At 22.4% G+C, this 24,457-nt stretch overlaps 5 protein-coding genes across 5 annotated transcripts; 3 read left to right on the top strand and 2 right to left on the bottom strand.

Moving 5' to 3' along the window:
• Positions 1 to 2,572: 2,572 nt before the first annotated feature.
• PCHAS_1032500 (ankyrin-repeat protein, putative) lies at positions 2,573 to 4,005 on the top strand (the record flags this gene model as incomplete). The annotated part of the gene is made up of 7 exons (XM_016798442.1): positions 2,573 to 2,618; positions 2,748 to 2,817; positions 3,015 to 3,165; positions 3,260 to 3,371; positions 3,585 to 3,622; positions 3,750 to 3,779; positions 3,934 to 4,005. The coding sequence occupies 7 exons, from the start codon at positions 2,573 to 2,575 to the stop codon at positions 4,003 to 4,005; spliced, it is 519 nt and encodes a 172-aa protein (XP_016655648.1).
• Positions 4,006 to 5,580: 1,575 nt separating this feature from the next.
• PCHAS_1032400 (ribosome maturation protein SBDS, putative) lies at positions 5,581 to 7,778 on the top strand (the record flags this gene model as incomplete). The annotated part of the gene is made up of 4 exons (XM_016798441.1): positions 5,581 to 5,707; positions 5,798 to 5,944; positions 6,051 to 6,182; positions 6,343 to 7,778. 4 exons carry the CDS (start codon positions 5,581 to 5,583, stop codon positions 7,776 to 7,778), a joined length of 1,842 nt encoding a protein of 613 aa, XP_016655647.1.
• A 1,338-nt stretch (positions 7,779 to 9,116) lies between these two features.
• Positions 9,117 to 16,500, top strand: PCHAS_1032300 (conserved Plasmodium protein, unknown function; the record flags this gene model as incomplete). The annotated part of the gene is made up of 10 exons (XM_016798440.1): positions 9,117 to 13,239; positions 13,449 to 14,086; positions 14,268 to 15,149; positions 15,232 to 15,300; positions 15,392 to 15,586; positions 15,762 to 15,812; positions 15,889 to 15,972; positions 16,078 to 16,129; positions 16,233 to 16,343; positions 16,433 to 16,500. 10 exons carry the CDS (start codon positions 9,117 to 9,119, stop codon positions 16,498 to 16,500), a joined length of 6,273 nt encoding a protein of 2,090 aa, XP_016655646.1.
• A 215-nt stretch (positions 16,501 to 16,715) lies between these two features.
• PCHAS_1032200 (conserved Plasmodium protein, unknown function) lies at positions 16,716 to 18,766 on the bottom strand (the record flags this gene model as incomplete). Its single annotated transcript, XM_016798439.1, has 8 exons — positions 16,716 to 16,845; positions 16,946 to 17,086; positions 17,192 to 17,307; positions 17,431 to 17,546; positions 17,640 to 17,819; positions 18,057 to 18,198; positions 18,345 to 18,480; positions 18,606 to 18,766. 8 exons carry the CDS (start codon positions 18,764 to 18,766, stop codon positions 16,716 to 16,718), a joined length of 1,122 nt encoding a protein of 373 aa, XP_016655645.1.
• A 1,618-nt stretch (positions 18,767 to 20,384) lies between these two features.
• PCHAS_1032100 (rhomboid protease ROM8, putative) lies at positions 20,385 to 22,894 on the bottom strand (the record flags this gene model as incomplete). The annotated part of the gene is made up of 4 exons (XM_016798438.1): positions 20,385 to 20,545; positions 20,756 to 21,001; positions 21,140 to 21,340; positions 21,595 to 22,894. The coding sequence occupies 4 exons, from the start codon at positions 22,892 to 22,894 to the stop codon at positions 20,385 to 20,387; spliced, it is 1,908 nt and encodes a 635-aa protein (XP_016655644.1).
• Between the last annotated feature and the right edge of the window lie 1,563 nt (positions 22,895 to 24,457).

Raw genomic sequence — 24,457 nt, 5'->3', positions numbered from 1 at the left:
AAGCATTGCATATAATATGTATATATGTTCCATGATATCCACACGTATGAATGGTTACAAACTATTTGTATAAAGATTAAACTCGCATATCAATACAAATAAGCACATATATAATAAGAATGTATGTAATATATATTATTAACTTTAGCCATAGTATATTGCATTATTCTCTTATATTTTTTACCAATTTGGTAAACTATTTTTTTTACATAATAATTTATTTTCCAAAATCTATATATTCTAGAATAATAATTATTGTTATACTATTATCATGTCATTTTATTATTTAAAAATAAAAAGAGAAAAATGAAAATGTTTACTTTTATTATTATTATTTTTTTTTACTTTAATCGATATGCAATTTTGAATAAAGCTTATGAAAAAATAATACAATAAATAAATATTTTTAATACATAAATAAAAAAATTGCCTCATTTACGTATAATATATATTATATATTTTATATATGGAACATTTGCATGCATACATATATTCAAATTGTATACTACACATTATATGAATATGTATTTATCCATATAATATATTTGGCTTAATAAAACTTGTAAATTATTTATATATGCATTACTAATTTTTTATATTTCTTATTTCAAATTTTTTATATTTTCAAAAATATGTAAATTATTTTAAATTAATATAAGAAAAATAGCTTTAAATCTTAACCTGAACAGTTATATATATACATATTTTTTTTTCGCTCTCAATTTATGTATTTTTTTTTAAGAAAAGACTGTATTTTAACAATTATACAATCACAAACACCTGTATAACCCTGTATGCTACAGTATAAGGCTTAATACGATTTATAGTCATATGCTTGATCTGCTTAATATTATATATACTTAAGTTCAAGTACGTGTTGTTTAATACTATGGGTTATATAGATTGAATATTTATATGAAAAATAAAATAAGTTATTAATTCTTACAAAATTGGTATCCATTTACAAACTATTGACAATTAAAAATTAGTTACTCGGGGTATATCTATTTTTTAATATGCATGTATCATTTATTTGCTTGTTTATTTTCATTACTTTTAGAGGAGTATGTTGTGCTTAAAGAATAATAAAAAATACATGAGAAGCGAATAGTAGGTGATATTTTATACTATGGTAATAAACGAAATAAAGCTTATTGTATTCTAAATATGCTTAAAAAAATAAAAGAATATAATAACATGACGTGCATTTGTATGTTTTCTTTCTTAATGATACGCATAATTTTCAGCAAATCCATTAAATATCTCTATCGCATTCTCATAAGCATACAAGTTGATAAATATAAAAAAAAATATGCTTGTATCTTATTATGGAAACTCACAAGGATGCATGCACCAATATATACTCTGCACGTTTTATTCGCGTCGGTATATTGTGAAGGAAAATATGATAATGGAAAAGATAAGAAAAAATAAAAAATGAAATAAAGGAATACACTATGTATTCTCCATCTTTATGTGTTTTTATTTTTTTTAATTTCTCCATATTTTTAATTTTAAAAAATTAACAATATTAAGAATAACAAATTTTGTTTTGCATAAAAATTGTTATCAAAAAATTAAATGTGTGTAAAAAGCATTTATATAAATTTTTTTTTATCTACCTCGGCAGTTTTGGAAACATGTATAAAGGCGAAAAATCCACAAAAATTAATATAGATTCTTCTTTCTCCTAAAATATATTATATTTATATACACCTTAAAATGAAAATATTTTTGAATAATAAACTTTACATAATGTGTTATATTTATAGAAAATAATATAAAAAGTAAAATGGACAAAATTAGGTGTAATTTTACATATGGGTATTTTTGTTTGCTATTTTTTAGCCAATATTTTTTTGTTTAAATAAAATAAATAATAATAATAATAATAATAAAACAGACATTTTGTTCCCTTCAATTAGGAATAATTATTACATAATATAGTGATTAGCAATTTATTTTATTCGTATTTTATATTTTTATTTTAATTTATTTGGCTGCATTTATGTAGCACTGGGCGAATTGTAAAATTAAATGAATAACCGAATGCAAGTACACATAATTCAATTAAACATCGATAAAAAGGAAAGAATATGAGTTTATAATAACTAATATGTTTATTTTTCTCTTTAACCATATGCTAAAAATACCATATTTTTCTTTTACTTTCTTTTGTCTAATTATTCACACACATAGTAATACTATTATACTTTTTAAATTCTTTGCGCATAAAAAATCATAAAAGAGGTGCATACTATATACTTAAACATTTATTCTTTTCATGTAACTATATCTATTCCTTTGTAATGTTTTATTTAATATCATAAAGTTTAGTTTTATTTTTTTTTGTATTATATATAGATTCCCTATATGCATATGTTATAATGCATGCAATCATACTTTTTTTCATTTTGTGCAAAGTTATTACATAAATTTCTGAATACTGATTGTAATTGTTTTGATGTAATAAATCAAAATATTGCTTTGTTCATTACGAAATATAAAATTCCCCTATCATTTTAAGCATTTTGCACTACCAATATATATTTTTTTTAATCCGCTTATAATTATGTTTAATTATGAAAGCATATTTATTAACGAAGACATTGTATCAGGTAGGTTGCGCATCTACTATTTTAAAATTGAATAAATATTAATGTTTAAAGTTAAAAGAGTATATAATTTTAATATTACTAGCTAGAATTATACACATATCTATATATACTAATTTCATTTGTTTTAAGAAATGACCATAGATGATGTGAAAAACTTGAAGCCGTATTGGAATGTCCAAATAGCTAACTTTAAGGACAGGTATATAATATATCCATAGAAATGCATATGTATTTATTTATTGGTTCTGGTCCAGGTGCTATGCTATATTGATAATGCAATCGTTGCATAATTTGTTGTGTATCATGCATATCTATGCATTTGACGTATATATAGAGAGAAAAATCATAGGATATATTTATATTAAATTATAATTTATTTTTATCTGCCTTTTTAAGCATTAATGAACCCATTTTCACCTTGCTGCAAATGGCTATTTTACTTAACAAAAAAAAAATAGTTGGATATTTATTGGCTAGGAAAGGTTTAGATATTAATGTCCTTAGCAAGCATAACCAAACAGCTTTGATGATTGCATGTGAAAAAAAGGTAAGATAAAATTACATATTCACATATAAAGAAGGAAATAAATATCTATAGAATTATATAAATACAAGATGCACAATATTTTCACTTTTGAAAGGTCCCTCTTGATTGGATCGAAGCAATTTTAAAAAAAGGTGGAGACTTAGGCATAAATATAAAAGATGACTTTAATGAAACGGCTTTAGACAAATGTACTTTTAACTCGAAAGGTATATTTGAATATACAACACTAAAAATATATGAATAAATACCTCATGCAGAACAGTTATAAGCATTTCCTATTTATTCCATTTTTTGCAAATATAAATGTATATATCACAAACTTTCACTCCTATGCTGTAACTATTATACTAAATTCATCTTATAAATACCATTGTCTTTGTGTTAATCGTTTAATTGTTCAATTCTTTTATTTTTTTTAGCCTACCAGTTGCTTCTAAAATATGGTGCCATTGAAAGTGTAAGATAAATAAAATAAATAATAGCTTTTCATAAATTATTAATAAGAGTATCATTCTCTTCGTTTATATTAATTTTTATAATTTTGCCACATATCATTTTCTTTTTTTTCCATAAATATCATAAAGAAAAGCGCACCAGAAGAGAAAAATAATACGGTATAATAAAATAGTTGTAAATTAAGTGAAAAAAATAAAAATGGCACACCAAAAAATGAATATAAATTAAACACATACATGCATTTTACAGTATGTGTATAATACAAGTATGTTCAAATTTTTAATATTTGTATTTTTTTCTTTTTTTATGCAGGAAAAAACTTCCAAAAATTGCGATAGCATATGGTCTAATGTTTGTGGATGCGGAACAAGATATTATAAATAACGTTTTTTAAACCCTAAAAAACACACACACATTAATTTCATACTTTCGATAAATTGAATATGAATGATAAATGCTCATAATATTTTTTTTTAATACATAAATTTTTAAATTAACATAATTTTAATATTCTTGGGTTGTCGATGCATTTTGTTAAATGTGCTTATTTTTTTTTGTTTTATCTTTTTGCTATAATTTATAATTAATATTTTTTATCATCACAACACAATGTTTTCTTTTAATTTTCTTTTTTTCTACATATACATGATTTGTAATTATATATATAAATGTTAATAACAATAAATAGAGATTTATAATCTTATTGTTATAAGTATCACGGACTTATTGAATTAAGTTGTTTTTAGTCTTTTTACTGGTATATAGCGATGTGTGCTATTCATAAATATGCACACATAAATATTTCCATATATAAATATGAAAGTATCTTTGCATAATATATAGTTCTTTTAAATAAATATTTTTAAAGGATTATAATTATTTGAAAAGTGTAATTATTTTAGAATGATTGTTGCATTTACATTCCTGTAAATTCTTTATTTTTACATTTATTGTTATTTTTTGTGCTCCTTTAATTTACGCTTTTTGTGCACATCTTATCATGCATTATGTACCCCTGCAGGACGACAAATGTCTTTATTGCATATGTGAATTACAAGTGTAGCATTATTTAATAACTTATCGAAAAAAAATTGTATGAACCAAATATATGTAAACAATGTAAATTGTAGTTTCATGTAAAAAAAAACATCACCAGCATTTGATCATAAAACCTTTTCTGGTTGTTCTGCAATTTTATCTCAATGAAAATATCAAATAACGATAATGGGGATAGAGATACGAGCAGCATTTTATAAACATATTTATAAATTTTATATTATATAGACATTTCGTGCTATATTATAATACAGATAATAATAATATTATTATTATTAATAGAAAAAGGAAAATAAATATATACGTACAAAAAAATATATATAATAAATAAAACATGCGTTTTTTATATCGTAAAAACAAAAAGCAAAACGATTACACACAATTTAAAAAATTTATAATAAGTTGAGAAAAATAATAATAAAAAATAAAATTAACTTTTGTCTGTAAATAATAGTTACTTGGTACCATTTGAATAAATTTTATTTTTATTTTTTCATGACCTTATTTATTATTAAAAAAAAAAATTATTTATTCCCAATGCATATGTAACATTTTTTTTTATAATTTTTTAAATAAAACAAACTCTCAATTTTCCATATATAATATTATATATATTTTTTCCAATTCTTATTATTTTCAATACTATATGAATAGTTTTATAAAATTAATGTAAATCTTTTAATATATTTGTATTGCTAACAATTTCACTTATTTGTAATATAATAAAATTTAATTAATTCAGATATCGCCAGCCATGTTAATATTTGTATATAATTATGCATGTTTCTTTTAAATTCAAAAAACCAATCTATAATATTGATAATTTATTTATTTGATTTAATGATTTCTTCTTTATTTTTATTTTTCAAACACTTTTACAATTATCAAATATGATTCAATAAAATGGGGGCATTATTTCAGCCTATAAATCAAGTTAAGTTTACGAACGTTGCCATAGTTAAATATAAGCATAAGGGGAACAAATTCGAGATAGCATGCTATAAAAATAAAATTATTGATTGGAAAAATGGTAAGAAAAGAAATTCACTAAGCAAAACATATTCTTTATCATTGAAAATTTATTTCAAAAAAACTCATCAAAATCATTTTTTTTTTAAAGGTAACGAACTGAATATAGACGACGTTCTACAATCACATTTAATTTTTACAAACATATCAAAAGGGGAAATAGCTAAAAAATCTCAACTAAATTCATGCTTTAATTCTGATGACAATTATGAAATATGTAAAACTATATTAGAGAAAGGTACATCAAAAAGAGCTACATCCTTTTTTTCGAGTCATATTAACTTATTTTATTAAGTTTTCATAAAACAACTATTATATTATTTTTTTGTGTTTCTCATCCTTAGGTACACTACAAATAAGTAACAGAGAAAGAACAATTTTGAAGGAAAAAATGTACAAAGATATCATCGAAATGCTACACGAAATGAGTGTAAATCCTCAAACAGGATACCCCTTATCAACAAATATGATTGAAAGTAATCAAAAAAATTAGAGAATATATATACATGGATAGTTAATATGGGTGTCCGATTAATTATATGATGAATATTATCATATACATGCCTACATTCGCTTTTACACATCCGGTGAGATAAAAATATTTACATCTTTCGTTATGCATTTTTTTCAATTTAGGTATGATAAAAAATGTCGGCTATAGTATAAACATAGATGATAGTACCAAAAAACAGGCATTAAAAGTTTTCGAACTTTTACATAAAGAATATGAAGATGTAATACAAAGAGCATTTATGAGAATTCAAATAATATGTGACGATTTTATAAAAAATGATGTAATAAAACTTCTTAATGATAACAATGCAATTATAGAAGAAGATAAAATGACTAACAACATAAAAAGAGAAGATGAATTAAACCAAAGTTATGATAACATACACAAAGAAAATATGAATGATCATGATATGAAAAATGATGAGATAAATAATTTAAAAGACGAAAAACAATCCAATTTAAGTTCATCAATTCAATTAAATGATAATGAAAATGACCCTAAAAAGAATAGCCATGATATTTCCTATAACAACAAAACAGAAGTAGCCAATGGCACTTCTAGCGAAATCCTTGATGATGCGAAAGATAAAGACGAAGTTCAAGTTAACGGGGACAAATACAAGGATACAATGAATAAGAACGATTTTAATGATGAACCGAATAATCATACTACTAATGAGGATAAAAAAGGTACTAATAATAACGAAAACAGCGAAAATACTGACGAGAAACCAGATAATAAAAAAAAAAAAAAAAAAAATAACTTTCCTAATGATAATGAAAAAACAAATAAAGAAAAATTTACTGATAATTCGAAAACAAAAACAAAACAAAAAATAAATAAACACAACATAGAAAGGAAAGGTGATAATTTCCAAACGTATAAAATTGTTTTTTTATGTTACCCATCTTTATATAGATGTATTGATGAATTCACAAAAAAAAATAAAAAGAATTGCTCCAGCAAAATATTAAGTAATAATGTAAAAGTAGCCACATCTAATAAAAAAAAAAAAAATGATTCATCAACCATACCCAAAGAATCCGATAATATAAATAAGAAAAAGGAAGAAGGAAAAAACAAAAACACAAACAATAAAAATAAAAAAAATTCAAATTCAAAAAAAGAACATAACGATTCAAAGGGGGATAATAATTATATGAAAAACTCCAATGATTATGAATCAAGTATGAATGAAAAATTCAGTAAGAATAACAATTATATTGCTAACAAAAATGAACAACACAAAAATCAAAATTCAAAAAACAACGGAATCAGCAATAATAGAATTAGTAATCAAACCGATGATAAAATAACACAAAATCCCACAAAAGAAAAACCATCCATCGAAACGAATCTTAACAATAAAACAACAACTGATGTGATTATGTGCACAAGTTGTTTAACGCAAATTGAAAAAAATAATTATAAATTACATTGTAGAAGTGATTTTCATGTTTATAATGTTAAGAGAAAATACAAAAAATTGCCTCCAATTACCCTTGAAGAATACATAGAGATCGATTTTGATGTTTCACACTTTCATGTTGATATGTGAATATTCTTTTTCGAATCCTCATGTAAAACAAATGAACAGAAAATATATCGAAGAGGCTTCAAAAAAAAATCATTGTTTTTGTGATTCATATTCTGAAAAGTAATTTGTGTGCAATGATATTTTTTGTTAATATATGCATACTTTCTTGTATATATTTTTTTCATCACACAAACGACTATATTTATTATTACACCTTGGCACATGAATATGTGCTCATATTTTACGCATGTTTGAACAGCATTTATTGTTACACACTCAAATGTGTATATATATGTATGTAGTTTACATATTTAAAATAAATAATAATTAAATTTTTCTTAATAATTATTTCTTCACTATGTTTCAATATTTACCTATATGTGAATATTAATGTTTTCATATTTTTTATTATATAATTTTTTAATGTCCAATTTGTTCACTCATTAATATTTTTATTTTTTATAACACTAAAACTTATTGCAAAATATACCATAATATTTCGCATCAAATTATTCTAACAAACTCACTTATTGTGTAAACTCTGGAATGTATATTCATATATTCCTACAAAAAAAATATCATTAAGGGGGGTTATTATTATGTAATCTTTTGTGCAACGATTTAATTTTTCTTAATTTTTTTATAAAATTATTATGCATATTGTTAGAACAGTTTTTTAGCGGTCCCGGTTAATTTATTTAAAGTGTCTAATTTAATTTATTTCTAAGCCTTTTTTATAACACTGAATAGTATGATGTTGTTTTAATTTGACATTGAGAAAAATATTAATATATGAACGCCTAATGGAAATATGCTCTTAAAAATGGACAAAAAAAATAATGCACATATATATAGCGAAAGCTCAAAAATGAATTGCAAAAAACAAATACCATTTTAAGCTTATTTTTTAAAAATAATAACAATATGAATTAAGTTATTTATTTTACAGGTGTAATTTTGGCATACTACAGTTTACAATATAATGAATATTTCAACGGAAATATATACCTTATAAATTTAGTAGCTATAACGATTATATTTATATTTTATATATATGTTGTGTTGATATAATCGAAACGTTTACACTTATAAAATAATAAAAAAAAGGAATACCAAGCTTGTACTTTTTATATTTATACTTTTCAATCTAAATTTAAAACATTATTTCCTTAGTATATTTATGTGTGCAAAAATAGGATACATATATAAAAAAGGAATAAGTATATTCTTCATGTGAATGTGTATTTATATGCTCTACATCATATCCTTTGCTTATACCTAGATAAACTAGTAAAATTTAGCATCCCCCTTCTCATTTTTTAAAAGTTGTTTTGATTTTTCCAAATTAATTATCCACTGATGGAGATTAAGTTAAACATAATTTTTAGTGAAATTCTAGTGACAATAACCGATGAGCATGAAATAGAAAAACATGATAAATTTTTTGTCGATAAACAACAAAAGTCATTTTGTGTAGAATGTATAAATAAGCTACTATTTACAAAATGTCCTTTATATAAGAAATATTTATTATTTAAAAATATAAATGATATATATAGAATAAAGAATTGTCATGAATTTAGGTATCATTTTTCTTTTTTTTTATTAGACCATACATTATTTTTATCAAATACATTCCGTTATTTAGAAGAAGAATGCAAAATAAATGAAAATAAAAATGAAAATAATAAAGACGATTATATTTATTCTGTTAATAATGAATTAATTACTTTAGCTACAAACGCATGTAAAGAATTTTTAAATATTTGCTCAGAGGAATTATGCAACATATTTAAAGATGCTATATACACATGTGTATTAATTAGATTGAAAAATTATTCAATGACTAAAAGAAAATATTTTTTTATTTTAAAACTTTTAAAAAATTTAATACAGCATGTACAAATAATACACACCACATTAAAGGAAGAATCGTCTGTTATTGGAGAACTTATGAAACTGTTCATAAAAAATTATTCTATTTCTAATAATATTAATGGTGCACAAGATAATACCAACAGACTTTTATGTAACAAAATAAACTTCGATATTCAAGATGGTTTGGAAAGTAACACAAATAATAATACGGCCATAAAACTTAGTAGCAATTTAAATAGTAATTGTGATAATAATATAGACACTAACCGCAATAATTCATATGGAAATGATAAATATCATAATATGGAACACTCTTTAATTCTTCAAATTATTTATGAACTATGGTGTGAAAATTCGTTGTGGCAACTTAACAAAGATCTATTAAAATCATTCTTTATTAATTTAATTAAAAATTTTAAATTTACTAACAAAAATACAGATTTATGTAATTATTACATCGATTTTATTTATCTAATATGCAATAATTACAATGATATTACCTATTTTTTTACTGAAATTATTTTTGATACTAAACATTTAAAAAAAAATAAAAACAACACAATTGCAAATATTTGTACTAGTCCTGATACAAACTATGACAACGGATTAGATATATCAATTAGTCACAAAAGATCAAATTTGTTTAACATAGACAAAGGGAATACTAGTGATCAGTCGTCTATACATTCCTTTTCTTTTTTAAATGCTATTAGTGATGAAAATGGTCAAACAAAAAATAAGAAAGTTCAGAAAGGTGAAAAAATAATGCAGGAAAAAAGCAAAGAGGATAACGAAAATAATTACGATGTTCAGAATTTTAGTACTCATAATGAAGAAAGTGATTGCGGTGGGAATACTGAAATGGAAAATTGCACTGACGATCATGAAGAAAATAAATTTGTATTTTTGCATTCCAAAGATAGTGAAAATCGATATGATAAAAAAGATGTATATCAATTATATTCAAACAAATGTAATGATATTGTAGATTATCCTTTTTCGGAAGAAAATGATTTAGGATATTATTCACAAGATGAAGATATTAAAGAAAAAGAAATAAATTTTCTTAAATCAAATAATGAGAATACACATGATGCTAGTAGCAATTGCAGTATAAATAAACTTAATGAAAACTATCTTATAATAAATAAAAGTTTAAGCTACAATTCGAGTGGTTCCAATACTAATAAAAATAGTGATGAAAGAAAAATGTCTCAATATAAAAAAAATAAATGTGATGATAATATTTATCACCATTTTAATGAATTGCATTCAATCAACCATAGTAGAAATAGTTCGCATTCATTTCTTGAATGCCACGAAGAGAAAAAGCAACAACGAAATGGATCCTCGTTATTCCAACCTTATGAGGTAGAAAAAAAACAACATGAGCAGAAAGTAGACATAACAAAAATAATAAATAATGAAGTATTAACAAATAAAAACGATTTAGAAATAAGAAAAATGTTTGATAGTTCTGAATATAATACCGAACAAATTAATTGTATTACTGGGGATACTTTCCATACAACCATATTTCGAAACAATAATTCAAACCAAGGTGAAAAAAAACACTCAAAAATAAAATCATTTGATGGCAATAAACCTAATTTCTTGAAAACAGAAAATTCAAGTACAAATTTTGTAGAGTACGGTTCAGATGTAGAATCAGGAATCTGCTTTAATTCGAATTTATTAAACAAACATAAAAAGAAGAATACGTATAAGGATAAAAGTCATATTGACAACAGAAGAGATATAAATAGCTTTGAAAATTACAAGTTTGAAAATACAAAGATTGGGGGAAACAAAAAACAGTACAATGGAAGTAAGGATAATAAACTAAACTTGAGTATTCTTGAAAAAACAGATGGAATTCAAATTTTTATTATCCTATGCGATAATTTACAAGAAACATTACTGAATAATTTTAACAGAGATATACAAATGAAATGTTTAGAAATATTTTCAAATTTTTGCAGTGTGGATGAAACTGTTGTAAATATTATAATATCAAACACATCGCTAGTTGAATGGATTTTTGATTTTTTGTCCAACACAAAACATGAATGTTTAAGAGAAAAGGGATTAAAATTTTTAGTTACTTTTTTTTTCAGAAACACACTTTTTTCAAAAACCCATGCTCATTATATGCTTGATGTTTTAATAAATATAATTTTAAAATATGTAAATAAAAATGAAGATAATTATAACACCGCTTATGATAGCTTTTCGAATAATTATTCTACCTTTTTTTTTTTTTTAAAAACATTAAATATGCTTATTGATATAGCAAATTCATCTATCAAAATTTTTCATATATTTAAAATTATAAATATAATATCCTTTTTAGTGGATGTCCCTGATTTCTCTTCTACAAACATTGAGAATATTATTCTCCTTTTTGAAAAATATACATTAAAAAATGAATCAATAAAGGGAGATTCAAACAATCATTTTAAATTATACGACTCATGTGATCCTAATTCTGAAGAAGATAAAAATGGGGAGAACAAAAAAAGCATTTCTAATTCATTTCGTATTGGTGAAAAAAAAATATTTAACTTAGATTCCAAACAAAAGACAATGCATACTAATAGGCAAGATCAGAATATACCAGGTAAAAAATACTTTGGAAACTTATCAACAAAAATAAACAAAAAAAGTTCATTGTTTTTGCACAGAGACCAAATATGCGATAATATAGAAGCAACAAATTGTAAACAGGACAAAAACATTAAAAAAGAAAAAGAATGGAATGAAATTGGAAATAATGAAAAAGACAATGATAATAATATTGAATTAGACAACATAATAAACAAAATATACATTGCCCATATTTTGGCACTTTTTGAAGTTGTAAAAACAGCCTTAAATATAATAAAAATTGTTAACATGAATAATCCTGATATATATATTGAATTTTTGGACGATAGAGAAAATAAGTATTTATCTGAATTATATTTAGCTATTATTAAATTATTATTTTCATTAATTTATATTTTAAATAAAAATGAGACTTTTTTAATTAATATAAATGTAATGGATGAAAAGAGTAAAAAAACTATAAATATAGATAATGAAAATGAGTTTCAAATTTTGACCTTTATTAAATTAGTTTTATATTTTTTTACTGAATTGCATTCTTTGTTTAGAAATATTATGAAAGAAAAAAATAATCCTTTTGGAAATGATATATTAATATTCATTAAATTTTTATATCTTTCATCTATATTTATTTTTGATAATATAAACCAAAGGAAAATATTTTTTAATAATATAAGTACAAATATTTTGTTCTCCTCCTTTTTTACTCCTTTTTTTTATTTCTTTTCAAGAATTTTAAGCCATATACATGATATTTATGAAGATTTTTCGATTGAAAATAGAGAACCCCAAAAAATAAATAATCTTCTTCCAAATAATTCGTCTACCTTAGTCGAAGATGATCAATACATGACTAATAATGTCCAAAAACAATCATATGATAAAATCCAGGATGTTATTAACACATTTTCCTTGTACAAAAAAAGAATGAGAAAGGTTTTAGTAAAAAATGCACCTTTTACTATATTCTTTCAATATGCTTCCACCAATTGTGATGGTAATGGAAAATAGACAAAATAAATTGCTACCTCAAATCATCATATATATTTATGCATCTTTGCATGTATATTTTTTTCATGCTATATATTACACACTCCAAAGAGTCATTCTATTTTTTTAGATGCATTTCGCTTGTCTACTCATGTGTATGCTGATCTATTGCTTATTTCATTTTATACTTACTTTTTTCTTCGGTCCATTCTTCAGATTGCGAATGCTACAGAATTTTAGAGATGCTTATATATGAGGACGACAAAGTAAAGGAAGAAGAAAAAAACAAGAAAGATATTTTAATGGAAATAATAAAGAATAATGATTTTTATTTTACTAATGTTTTATTGTTCAATTTTAATGATAACGAACGACTGATAGAAACAGTAATTTATATTTTTTATCTATGTTTGAGTTATGATAAAAAATTTATCGAAAAAAAATTAAATAATAGTAAAGTAAATAATTATGTAGAAAATATGTTTACATCTAATGAGTATAGTATTGATATGAATCCCCTCTATTTATTTATGTCGTTGTCATATTCTTATTATTTTGTGACGAAGGAAAAAATACTAACAGTTTTTAGATGCATTAAGAAAGAGATGCATAAAATAAATATACTTATGTGGCTAGAAATAAAGCAAATTAAAAACATATACTTCGTTTTTGATTGCATTTTTTCTTTAAAAGTTAATGTAAACAATTATAACCTATATGTGGCCTTCATCATTTATATAATAAAATTAGAGTTGTCTTTATATTCTTCGCAACAATCTGATCAAATTGACAACAGATTGTACATGTCTATTTCTAAGAATAAGGTAAGCCTTGAAAATAAAGTTAAAAGCTTAGTATTAATTGAAATTCGTACGAAAACATATTATATATATAAGTAATAATAATAGAATAAAAAATGTGTTCCATATTCATCGTTTCATTTTACATTTTTTCTTATGCACATAAAGAATCCAATGAATGTTAATGCATATCATTTTCCATTTTACTCAAATGTGTAAATTATGTTATTTTCAGGATTTAGTAAAAAAACTATTGGAAGATGCAGAAATGGAAAATATACAGAATAATGATATTATTTATATTTATTATTTAATAATTAAATTGAAAAAGTATTCATCAGAGTATTGCAAGAACATTAATATTTATAAAATGATGAATACAGTAATTCGATATATGAATACAATTTCTAATAAGTCAGAAGAAATCAATGATATTTTTTCTTTCTTTTTTATTTTTTTTGAAAATTTAGAAGTATATACACAAAAAGATATATTCAATATAATTATTGTTTTGCAAAAATTATCATTTTATGTAAAAAATTCACTTAATTTATTTTTTAAGAAAGCAGCGCCTTCAAATAGTGATCATAAGAATATGAATGATGATGATAATAAGATCAGCACCTGCAAAAGTAATATTTGTACTAACAGTATTGAGGACAATGATGAAACCTTCATATTGTCATCTCTTAAATTTGAAAATAGTTTTTTTTATTTTATATTAAATCTTATATTATATTGCAGAAAATATAACCAAATTAAAAACATCAATATTCTATCTTCATCAGTTCCTATAATACAACTATTAATACATGCTATCCAATTTACAAATAATTATTTTAAGAGTTTAGCTATTTTTGTTCTAGCTTTACTAATTTTACCCTTTCCTAAAATACAAAAAACAAACCCTCCTTTATTAATGATTTTATCAACATCTTTTGATAAATCTTTTGATGATATACTATTGTCGTCTAATAAATATGAAGCGCCACATGAAACAATCGCTAAAGAAAAATACATAATAAGAAAATGTTTGTTCTTACCACTAGTTAACAGTGTAGATATAAACATTAGAGTCTCGGCCTTATCTCTTTTACTAAGTTTACTAATAACCAGCGTAATTATAAATAGACAAAAATATGGCTATATATTTGAGTGTGCATTCATTTTCATATTGCTTTATTTTTTTGCTTTTGAAGGATACTGTATTGCTGAACGACGAAGCCTTTAGCTTTTTTATTTTCCTAATTAATAGTTCCTTTTTAAATGTTAAATTTTTTTAAAAATAATATTAAAATATAAAATTAAATGTAATTATAAATATATGTCTATTTTATCTTTAATATACTCATTTATTAGGAATGGAATGACATACAGAACGAGCTTATATTTGCAATAATTAATGTTTTATTACTTTCGACAATTTTGAATTTAAGAACTAAATCATTTTGCTTTAATTTTATACACTCATTTAGACCTTTTTTCTTAAGAAGTATACTGCCTTTAAATAGGAATGAAAAAATTGTCATTCACAAACTTTTTTTCATATTAACAGTAAGCAATTGCGTATATACGTAAATAAATTATATATAATGGTTATAAAATATTTTTTCTAGAGAGTGGACATAAATTCGATGAATTTATCCATATACTTATTTTTTAGTTGCACTAAGAACATGCATATACTAAGATAACATAAATCAGCAAAATTATTAAAACTATTTTGCAGGCAGTTAAAATAAAGCCATTATGGTTTGATTTGAAGGGATATAGCGAGAAGGTAATACATAAAATAAAACAATATTCCTTATTTATGTAAAATTTAATGCATATTCTTTTTATTTTTTAATTTGTAGATTTTGAAAATAATACTTAATGTTGTTACAAAAAAGGATCTAGACCTTATGACATTCAATTGTATTTCATCTCTTGCATATGAAGTATTTTAAATATTTAGAAAAATAAAATAATATGATTGCTAATATGGGGTATTCTAAACAAATAATATCCTCCGAATCTGTTTATTTCATTTTCTTTCTTTTTAGGCTTTTCTTATGAATAAAAACAATATGAATAGAAATAATAACAATAAAGACAGTAATTATAAATAGAAACAAACCGAACAAGCTTATTTATACTATTTATTACATAATTAAAATATAATTTTGATTTAATTTTATTATTTATAAATGTTTTACAGCAAATAAAAATGTCATAGAGAACCTCGAAAAATATTTAGAGACATATAAAAAAAATGTAAAAAATAACGATGAGGATGTTTACCAATCTTCTATTTTTAACAAATTTAAATGTAAAAAATATAAGCCTGATAATAATAAAATAAATACTTTTAACTTATATATTATTAAAATCATTTATTTCCCCCTGATGTTTCCTCAGGTGAACACATCGATTATGATGTTGTGTTGGCTATTTTAAATGCGACAAGATTATTATTATATAAATAAATTATAGACAAAAAAAAAATATTAGTTATTATAATTATGAGGATTAATAATATACAATATTTATTAAAAAAAAATATAAATCAACATAATTTATATATGCATGTGTATATATAAAAATTTACAAAATAAAAATTAATTATGCCTATTTTTTATATAAATTATTTAATATAATTAAAAATGTAAAAAAAAATACATATACATATGTATAGATAGATCTAATCATCATTCGTGTTGTTATACAAATCTACATTTAATCCATCGTGTGATTCATCAAACACTCTTTTATATAAAACAATTTTTTTATATGTAATTATATGAAAAAATAGTAGTATTAAGCTAATTAACCTATGATAAAATAAGTAAAAATAAATATGAATATATCCATATATACAATAAAATGAAAATTTTTATACAAAAATTAATTTTCTATTTTCCGTTAACTTACTGAATATATAAAATAGACAAGTTTCCTATTTCGGTATCATCGTAATATAGGGATCCATAAAAAAGTATTAAAAAAAACTCAAAAAAACGAAAATTTATTAACAACTTGCTAAGTCTAATAACTCTTTCATTATTATAATTTCTACAGTAAAAAAAATATGCATATGATTATAGAATGAAAGTTAATAATATGAAAATGAGAGAAAGATACTCATACTCGTTATTTGTTTATGTTTCTGAATTTTACCTATTTCCTGAATTTAATATAATATATAAAGGGGAACACAAAATTGATGATATCCCAACAATTATATTTTTAAAAATTCGTGTGTCAAAAGCAATACAAACACATATTGTCATAATCTGCACATAATGAAGAAAAAAATATATACATAATAAATAATATGATAAAAATGTATATGCCTATTTTATGGGCATTTATATAAAAATTATATGCTTAATTATTTTTTCTTTTTATTTGCAAACCTGTGAAAATATAAAAACGAATATTTTAAAAGGATTGGCATCGTACGTTTCTACTATAAACAGGAATGTTATTATCCTTAATTGGGAGTCAATCAGATAAAACATAAAGATGGATACTGAAAAAAAGGAAGAATATATGTATACATATATATATGTATATATTACGAATACAATTGTATATAGTTAAATTTTGATTTTTATTAAATTACAAAGATATTTTTGTGTTTTTTTATTGGTAAGCTTTGATATTGGATATGTTTTAAACACGTTTTGCAAATTTAGGATCATTGAAATTATAAAAATTGCAGCTATAAATACAGAGCAGAATATCCCTCTAAGCAGATGAAATACTAATAACGATATGCCCTTAGAGGGGTAATTTAATGTGCCTGCAAAAGTAAGATAGAAATAATATATTATTTTACAATGGTCGATTTTTACTAAAGTAACAACTCTCCGAATTATTCCACATAAAATGGATTATTAAAGACAAAACTCATAAGCAAAAATATATGCGCATCATTATTGTTTTTCCAATATTATTCTATCTTTTATAATACTGAGTGTAATAAATGCACTTCAATAAATTTAAGGTATGCATTTTAAAGAAAATTTTCGAGTATTACTTTTCATAAAAATGCTATCATATTGAAATATAACAATGTCATAGCAAATATAGAGAATGGGGAAATGCGAAAGAGCTACAGACATAAACTGGTACTCTTGAATATCTCCTGGAAGGAATAAATTGCCATAGCTAGAATAGCACTATAAAATTGGGGAAGAAGTAGAAAAAAAAAATCATTAATATATATTTATTTGGACATATTTTATTAGCTAGCATAATCTATGTTTGCATATATGGCGATCCACGTTTATTTAAAATATTCAAAAATTAATTTTGTTTCATTTACTTGTGTATATAAGTTGAATCCTAATAATGATGATGCCGAAAACATATATTTTTTATCATATATATTTAGGATTGCTGCATAGGCCCATAAGCAGGTTTGTGCCCAAATTAATAAGAAGGCTGTAATATTATAAGAGCTAAGAATAAAGAAAATATAAATAGAAATTGGAATAGTGATATCCTAGTAACTTTAGCAGGTGTAGCAAAATATGGCATGTATCCATAATATGGTCACTTCTAATTATATAATCCGTTTACTTACCAATTATAAAGCTTTATAGATAAGATTACATTGAGCAAGAGACTTAATACATTAATCGCAACAATTACTTTAATCAAAATATTTGTTATTTCCATATGCTCTTTTTTTGCCGACAGATCCAGCGTATTGTCATTGGATATGTTACTTTTTACGATAAACATTTTATTTAAGAAAAAAAATTATTCTGAAATGGTATCATAGGTTTGTTATAATTTATTTAATATCTCTCGCATATATTTCTGCATATATGTAATAATCATGTATGTATGATTATTTGCATAATTGGCTTCCGAATTAAAATTGGTTTATTAGCTTATTTAAAATCCTTCGAAACATAATGAAAAAGTTGAATACATAATCTCCATGAAGTAATACAATACGATAATTGTCTTTCAATCACTAACTTTTATTTATGCTTGAACTAAAATTCACGCTCTGGATATATATATACTATACAAATAATACTAAGCATTCGGCTAGGTAATATTTTCGGAATATAGTAATATAAACTTAAATATCAGATATATTAATTAGCATGGAAGTATAAATATAAACTTTCTAATTTGTGCGAAAATTGTATCTTAAAAATGTAAAGTTATTCTTAGGGTTATATATTCATCCCTCAAAAAAAAATAACTTAAAAAAATAATAAAAAAGGAAAAGATAATAAAAAAACGAAAAATTAAAATTCAAAAATTAATATATGTAATGAATAAATTTTTTCAACACCTGTTTTAAAAAAATTGTATATTATTAAATTATACTATTAAAACAAAAGCTATGGAAAACGGGAAACATAAATATGAAAATATTGCACATGATTAAATGGAAATGCATACTATATTTTTTACGGTTATAAAGAAATATAATAATTTAATTAAGTTGGATTATATTAGAATAAATTTATATATATTTTTTTACAATAATTTTACACAATATATTTATGAAGGTAATAGTTTAAGAAAATGGAAAGTTGGCTTCTATTATATAATATAAAAAAATTAACCAAATCAGACATATACCACAACTGTGCATACTTATAAATGCATAAACATAATATTCTAAAGAGATATAAGGATATATTCATTTCGCAATGACATTGTTTTCTTCTATACTTCATGCATTCAAATGGTGATCAATATGATTATATCTTTGATAATTATATTGTCACGCTGCTATAATACATAAAAAGGGCTATTTAAAAGAGTTTAATTTATGTATTTTTTTTCATTTTATTTGTTACCTTCACTTGTATATGTCCATACATAATATTCATTGAGAATATTTGAAATAATGTGAATAAATTAACAATCAGTATTTTAAATTCAAAAGTTACAAATGAGAGTTTGCATTAAAGCATATTTTATATTATCAAAAAAAAAAAAGTAAATAAATAAATATACAATGTATTCATTTTTTAATCGAATAAAAATACGAAAATAATGATATATCATTTCTTTTACAAAAAAAAATAACGAAAGATATATAATAAATAAAAATGCATAAATCGGAAAATGATAGAATAAAGGGAAAACACACCTTTTTATCATCGAATATGCAGCTGTATACTAATACGTTTAATAGTATATAAATGGTTGCATAAATAAATAAATGCAAATATAATAGGTTGTAAATATTAAAATGAATAACAAAGAAATTTACGAAAAGAAATCCGTAAAAAAGACATCAATACAAAAAGAATACTTGCAGTATACAGATATATCCAATTAATGTCTTTTAATTTTATTGCGATTTTAATTATATAAATAAATATTTTTGTTAAATGTGATATGGGCAATTCTGTATGACAGATGTTGAAATATAAATAGCAGTTGCTAAACTTACAATGAGAAAAATAAGGGATAATATTTGAATTAATAAATTATTCTTTAAAAAGTATTTCAATTGATTACGCTTTAAAATAATTCCTATCAGAAATCCTAAAAAAAAAAAAAAAATATATATATAATGAAATGATATGAAACATTCTGATTGTAATACAACATAAACATATAGAGAAATATAAGCCACGCGCTATCTGAAACTATTCAATAAATTTGGTTATTTTGGTAATCGATTTTATTTGGATGTATAATATACTCGAAAATATACTGTGGTCAAAAATATATATTTAATTTTAAAATTCTTACCTCCAATGAAACCAAAAAAATGGCTATAAATATTAATACTGATAGTGTTCAATGAGAATTTAAGAAATAAAAGAAGAAGGAAAAAACAAAATAAATGAACACTAATACTAATTGTGTCTACATTAAAATTAGTCATCATTACAATTTCTGAAAAAAATATTCCAATAATTCCCGATGAACTACTACTGCTTTCTGTAGTTGAGTAACAATATGTTAAAGGAGATGATAATATTATTCCATATATGCCTAAAAAAAATTAATTATTTAAACCCAAATTTATATTATCAATCTAATATATGCAGGTAATCAGCTTTATAAAAAAATGCAATACTATTTATTTTCATTCTTCTAGGAAAAACATATTTATTATTTTTTTTTTCTAACCTGTGAATACGTAAACTAAAAAAACGACATATGTTCCATACAAATATTCTAATAAGAATCCGACAGTTAACTGGACATATGTGTTGGCACAAATGTGGTTGAAATTTGAATGCAAAAACAAAGCTGTAAAAAGGCGATAAACTTCTGCCTTTTTAAAAATTTGATAAGGGAAATTACTGCCAAAATTCTTTAACGAATCATCTGAAAATAGAAGAAAGATAATTATAATAAATTAATAAAATCCATAAAATTTAATTGTATTAACATAAAAATACAATATAGTAAATATGAACATATTGATATATTTTGAAATGTATTTTAAATCAAGCTTTTACAACACCATGCAATCAAATTAAATAATTTTCTTGTAATAATATTTTATAAACGAAAAAAATATATATGCACATGAATAGAAATGCTATTGATTCTTTTCTTTTTTTAAATATTTATCTTACTTGATGGTGTTAAAGGAAAATCAGATTTTACGGATATGAGTATAATAAATACTACCCATTGAATAAATGTAACAAATAAGATTAAACTAAATATGGAAAATTGTGGAAATATTCTATATATAATTTTTTTGATAGTATTTCCTTTATTACTATCAAGATATATTTTTTCTTCTTCTAAATTTTCTAAATCGTCCTTATGTATAGTTTTATAAAAATGATCATTAAATTTTCCATTTTCAGATGGTGAATCATTATGATTTAAAAATATTATAATTTTTTCTTTTCTTTTTCTTAATGTTTTTTTTCGAAATATAAAGGATCGAGTTCGAGACAAGAATGCTTTAATTTTAGCTTTTTGTTTTATAATTTTATTTTCTTCTTTAATTGTATTTGAATAATTTTTTAAACGATTTTTATCTTTTACTGTTAGTTCGTTTTCTGCAATTTGTAATTCACTTAAATAAGCTTGGTCACCTTGCTCATCATGTGTATGATATTTTAACGATGTTTTAGATTTATGTATATTATTTGATCCTATATTTGCACTAGACATATTTCTATCATGAATATCTAATATATAATTATTTATTGCTTTTGAATTATCATCTTTTTTTTGAACATTTTTTTTTTGTTGTATTCGTATGTTATTATATCTTTTACGATTTTTGTAATGAGAATTTTTTCCATGCTCTTTTAAAAATTTTATAAATCTTGCATTATCTGTACATATACTACTAGAAATTCGTTCATTCTTATCATTCATTGTCATTTGTGGAAATGCCATTTTCTTTGTTTTTTTATTAATTTTATAATTCACTTTTAAAGAAGGATAATCCCGAGAATCAGATAATAAATCTTCACCGGCACTATTTACTTTAAACTTTTTTTCTTTTTTTGTATGACTTCTTTTATATTTCTCTTTCTTATAGCTACTTTTGGAGCTATTTTTAGAACCATTTCTAACTTTACTTTTATTATTTACACATTTTAACAAAATTATTGTATTATTACTACTTAATAGCATATTTTCTTCATTTGATGGCATGATTTCACCATTAGAATTTGGCAATGTATTATAGTTTTTAATATTATTTATTTCATTTTCTCCACTATTTTGATTTTCATCCTTTTTATTTTCATTCGTATTATCATTCATGCTTGTTATTGAAAAACTCGCTTTTTTTAAATTATTATCATCATCGTCATATTCTTTACTGCCATCAATTTTTTTGGTTTTATCTTCTGATTCTAAAAATGTCTTAGCATTTGAACTAGAGTTTCCTTTTTCCATTATGCCCATTCACAAATAATGCATATATATATGTATATATACATATATAATGCTTTTAAGCTATAATATTTTTACAATTTATTCTATTTAGTATTCAACAATAACACATAAAAATATTCATTTTTAAACGAAATAAAATATGATGAAGTAAAAAAATAATAGCAACAATTCAATAGTAATAATACATATATAGTAATGTAATAATGGTGTATTACATCACTCTCTAGTGCATCCTCTTTACATAATATATATTTGGAATACATAAAATTATAATTCTTGGCGTTATAACTACACAATTTATGGTATTAAAAGCATATTAGTAATGTTATGCATATATTTATCATGTATACTCGCTAATATAATTGTCCAGTTAATTTTAATATACTTAAATATACATATAATAACGCATGCTAATAAATACAATATCAATATATACAATGTACAATGTGGATGTCAGCACATTACTATGTTAAATACTATAATATCATAAATATATAATACATTTACTAAATTTTGACACAATCAATTAAAAACACTAAAAGAATAATCATATGTATTCAACCACACTAAACATGTAAATATTAAGTTAAATGCAGTACTGCATTCAAGTTGTATAAATGAATATATATATCTAATAATATTTATTTTTTTATTATTTTGTATAATTTTCTCCCTATAAATATACAATTATATGCATATAATACATATACATTTTTTAATGTATATGATTTCCAAATATCTTCTTCTATTTATTCAAAACCTTCACTAATAAAACATTTAAAATATGTATAATATATTTATCTTTCAAAATAACTTAATTTTTAAAAAATTATAAAAAAGGTAAATAAATTAAAAAAATATATAACAATAATAATAAATGAATGTTTAATAAATTTATTTGTATATTATTATGTAAATACATATTCTACTAAAAATAGTATAATATTTATACATAAATTTTGTTGCTGTTTATTTTAAAAATTTTGAAGAATATTTTTTATAAAGACAATTTAGTTAATATTAATAAATAAGGGGGAAAATGTTTGGATAATATTACAATACATATATTTACCTTAAAAAAATATTTTTATTGCATTAAAAATTGCATATAAATATTGCTGCATCATTATATATGCATACATCATATATATATATATATATATATATAATTATAAAATTTAATTATATGATAATATATAAATTTTTAATACTTTCATTTTGTGAAGAATGCCCTAATTTTTTTATAATTCAAAATTTTGTACGCATTGCTATTCTCTGAATATCGAGTTAATTTATCGCATTTTTCTAAAACATAAAAATTAAAATTTCCAACAATAAAAATTGTGTTGCTCTTAAACCGGGTACTGTATTTATATAAATATATATATTTTTATTTTTGAAAAAAATATAGCATACATTGAATGATAAAAAATTAATTTTATTGACTGGTATTTTTTTTAAATACCATTATATTAAGAGAACTATTTATTATATCTAGAATTGTGTTATATATTTCTCATTCATCATTAATATTCAAGTTCTATGCGTACAAATATACCTTTTACTTATTTA

Source organism: Plasmodium chabaudi, assembly GCF_900002335.3.
Source record: "Plasmodium chabaudi chabaudi strain AS genome assembly, chromosome: 10".
NCBI lineage: Eukaryota > Apicomplexa > Aconoidasida > Haemosporida > Plasmodiidae > Plasmodium > Plasmodium chabaudi.
Note: the sequence above shows the minus strand (reverse complement) of the source record. Positions and strands in the feature narration are given on the sequence as shown.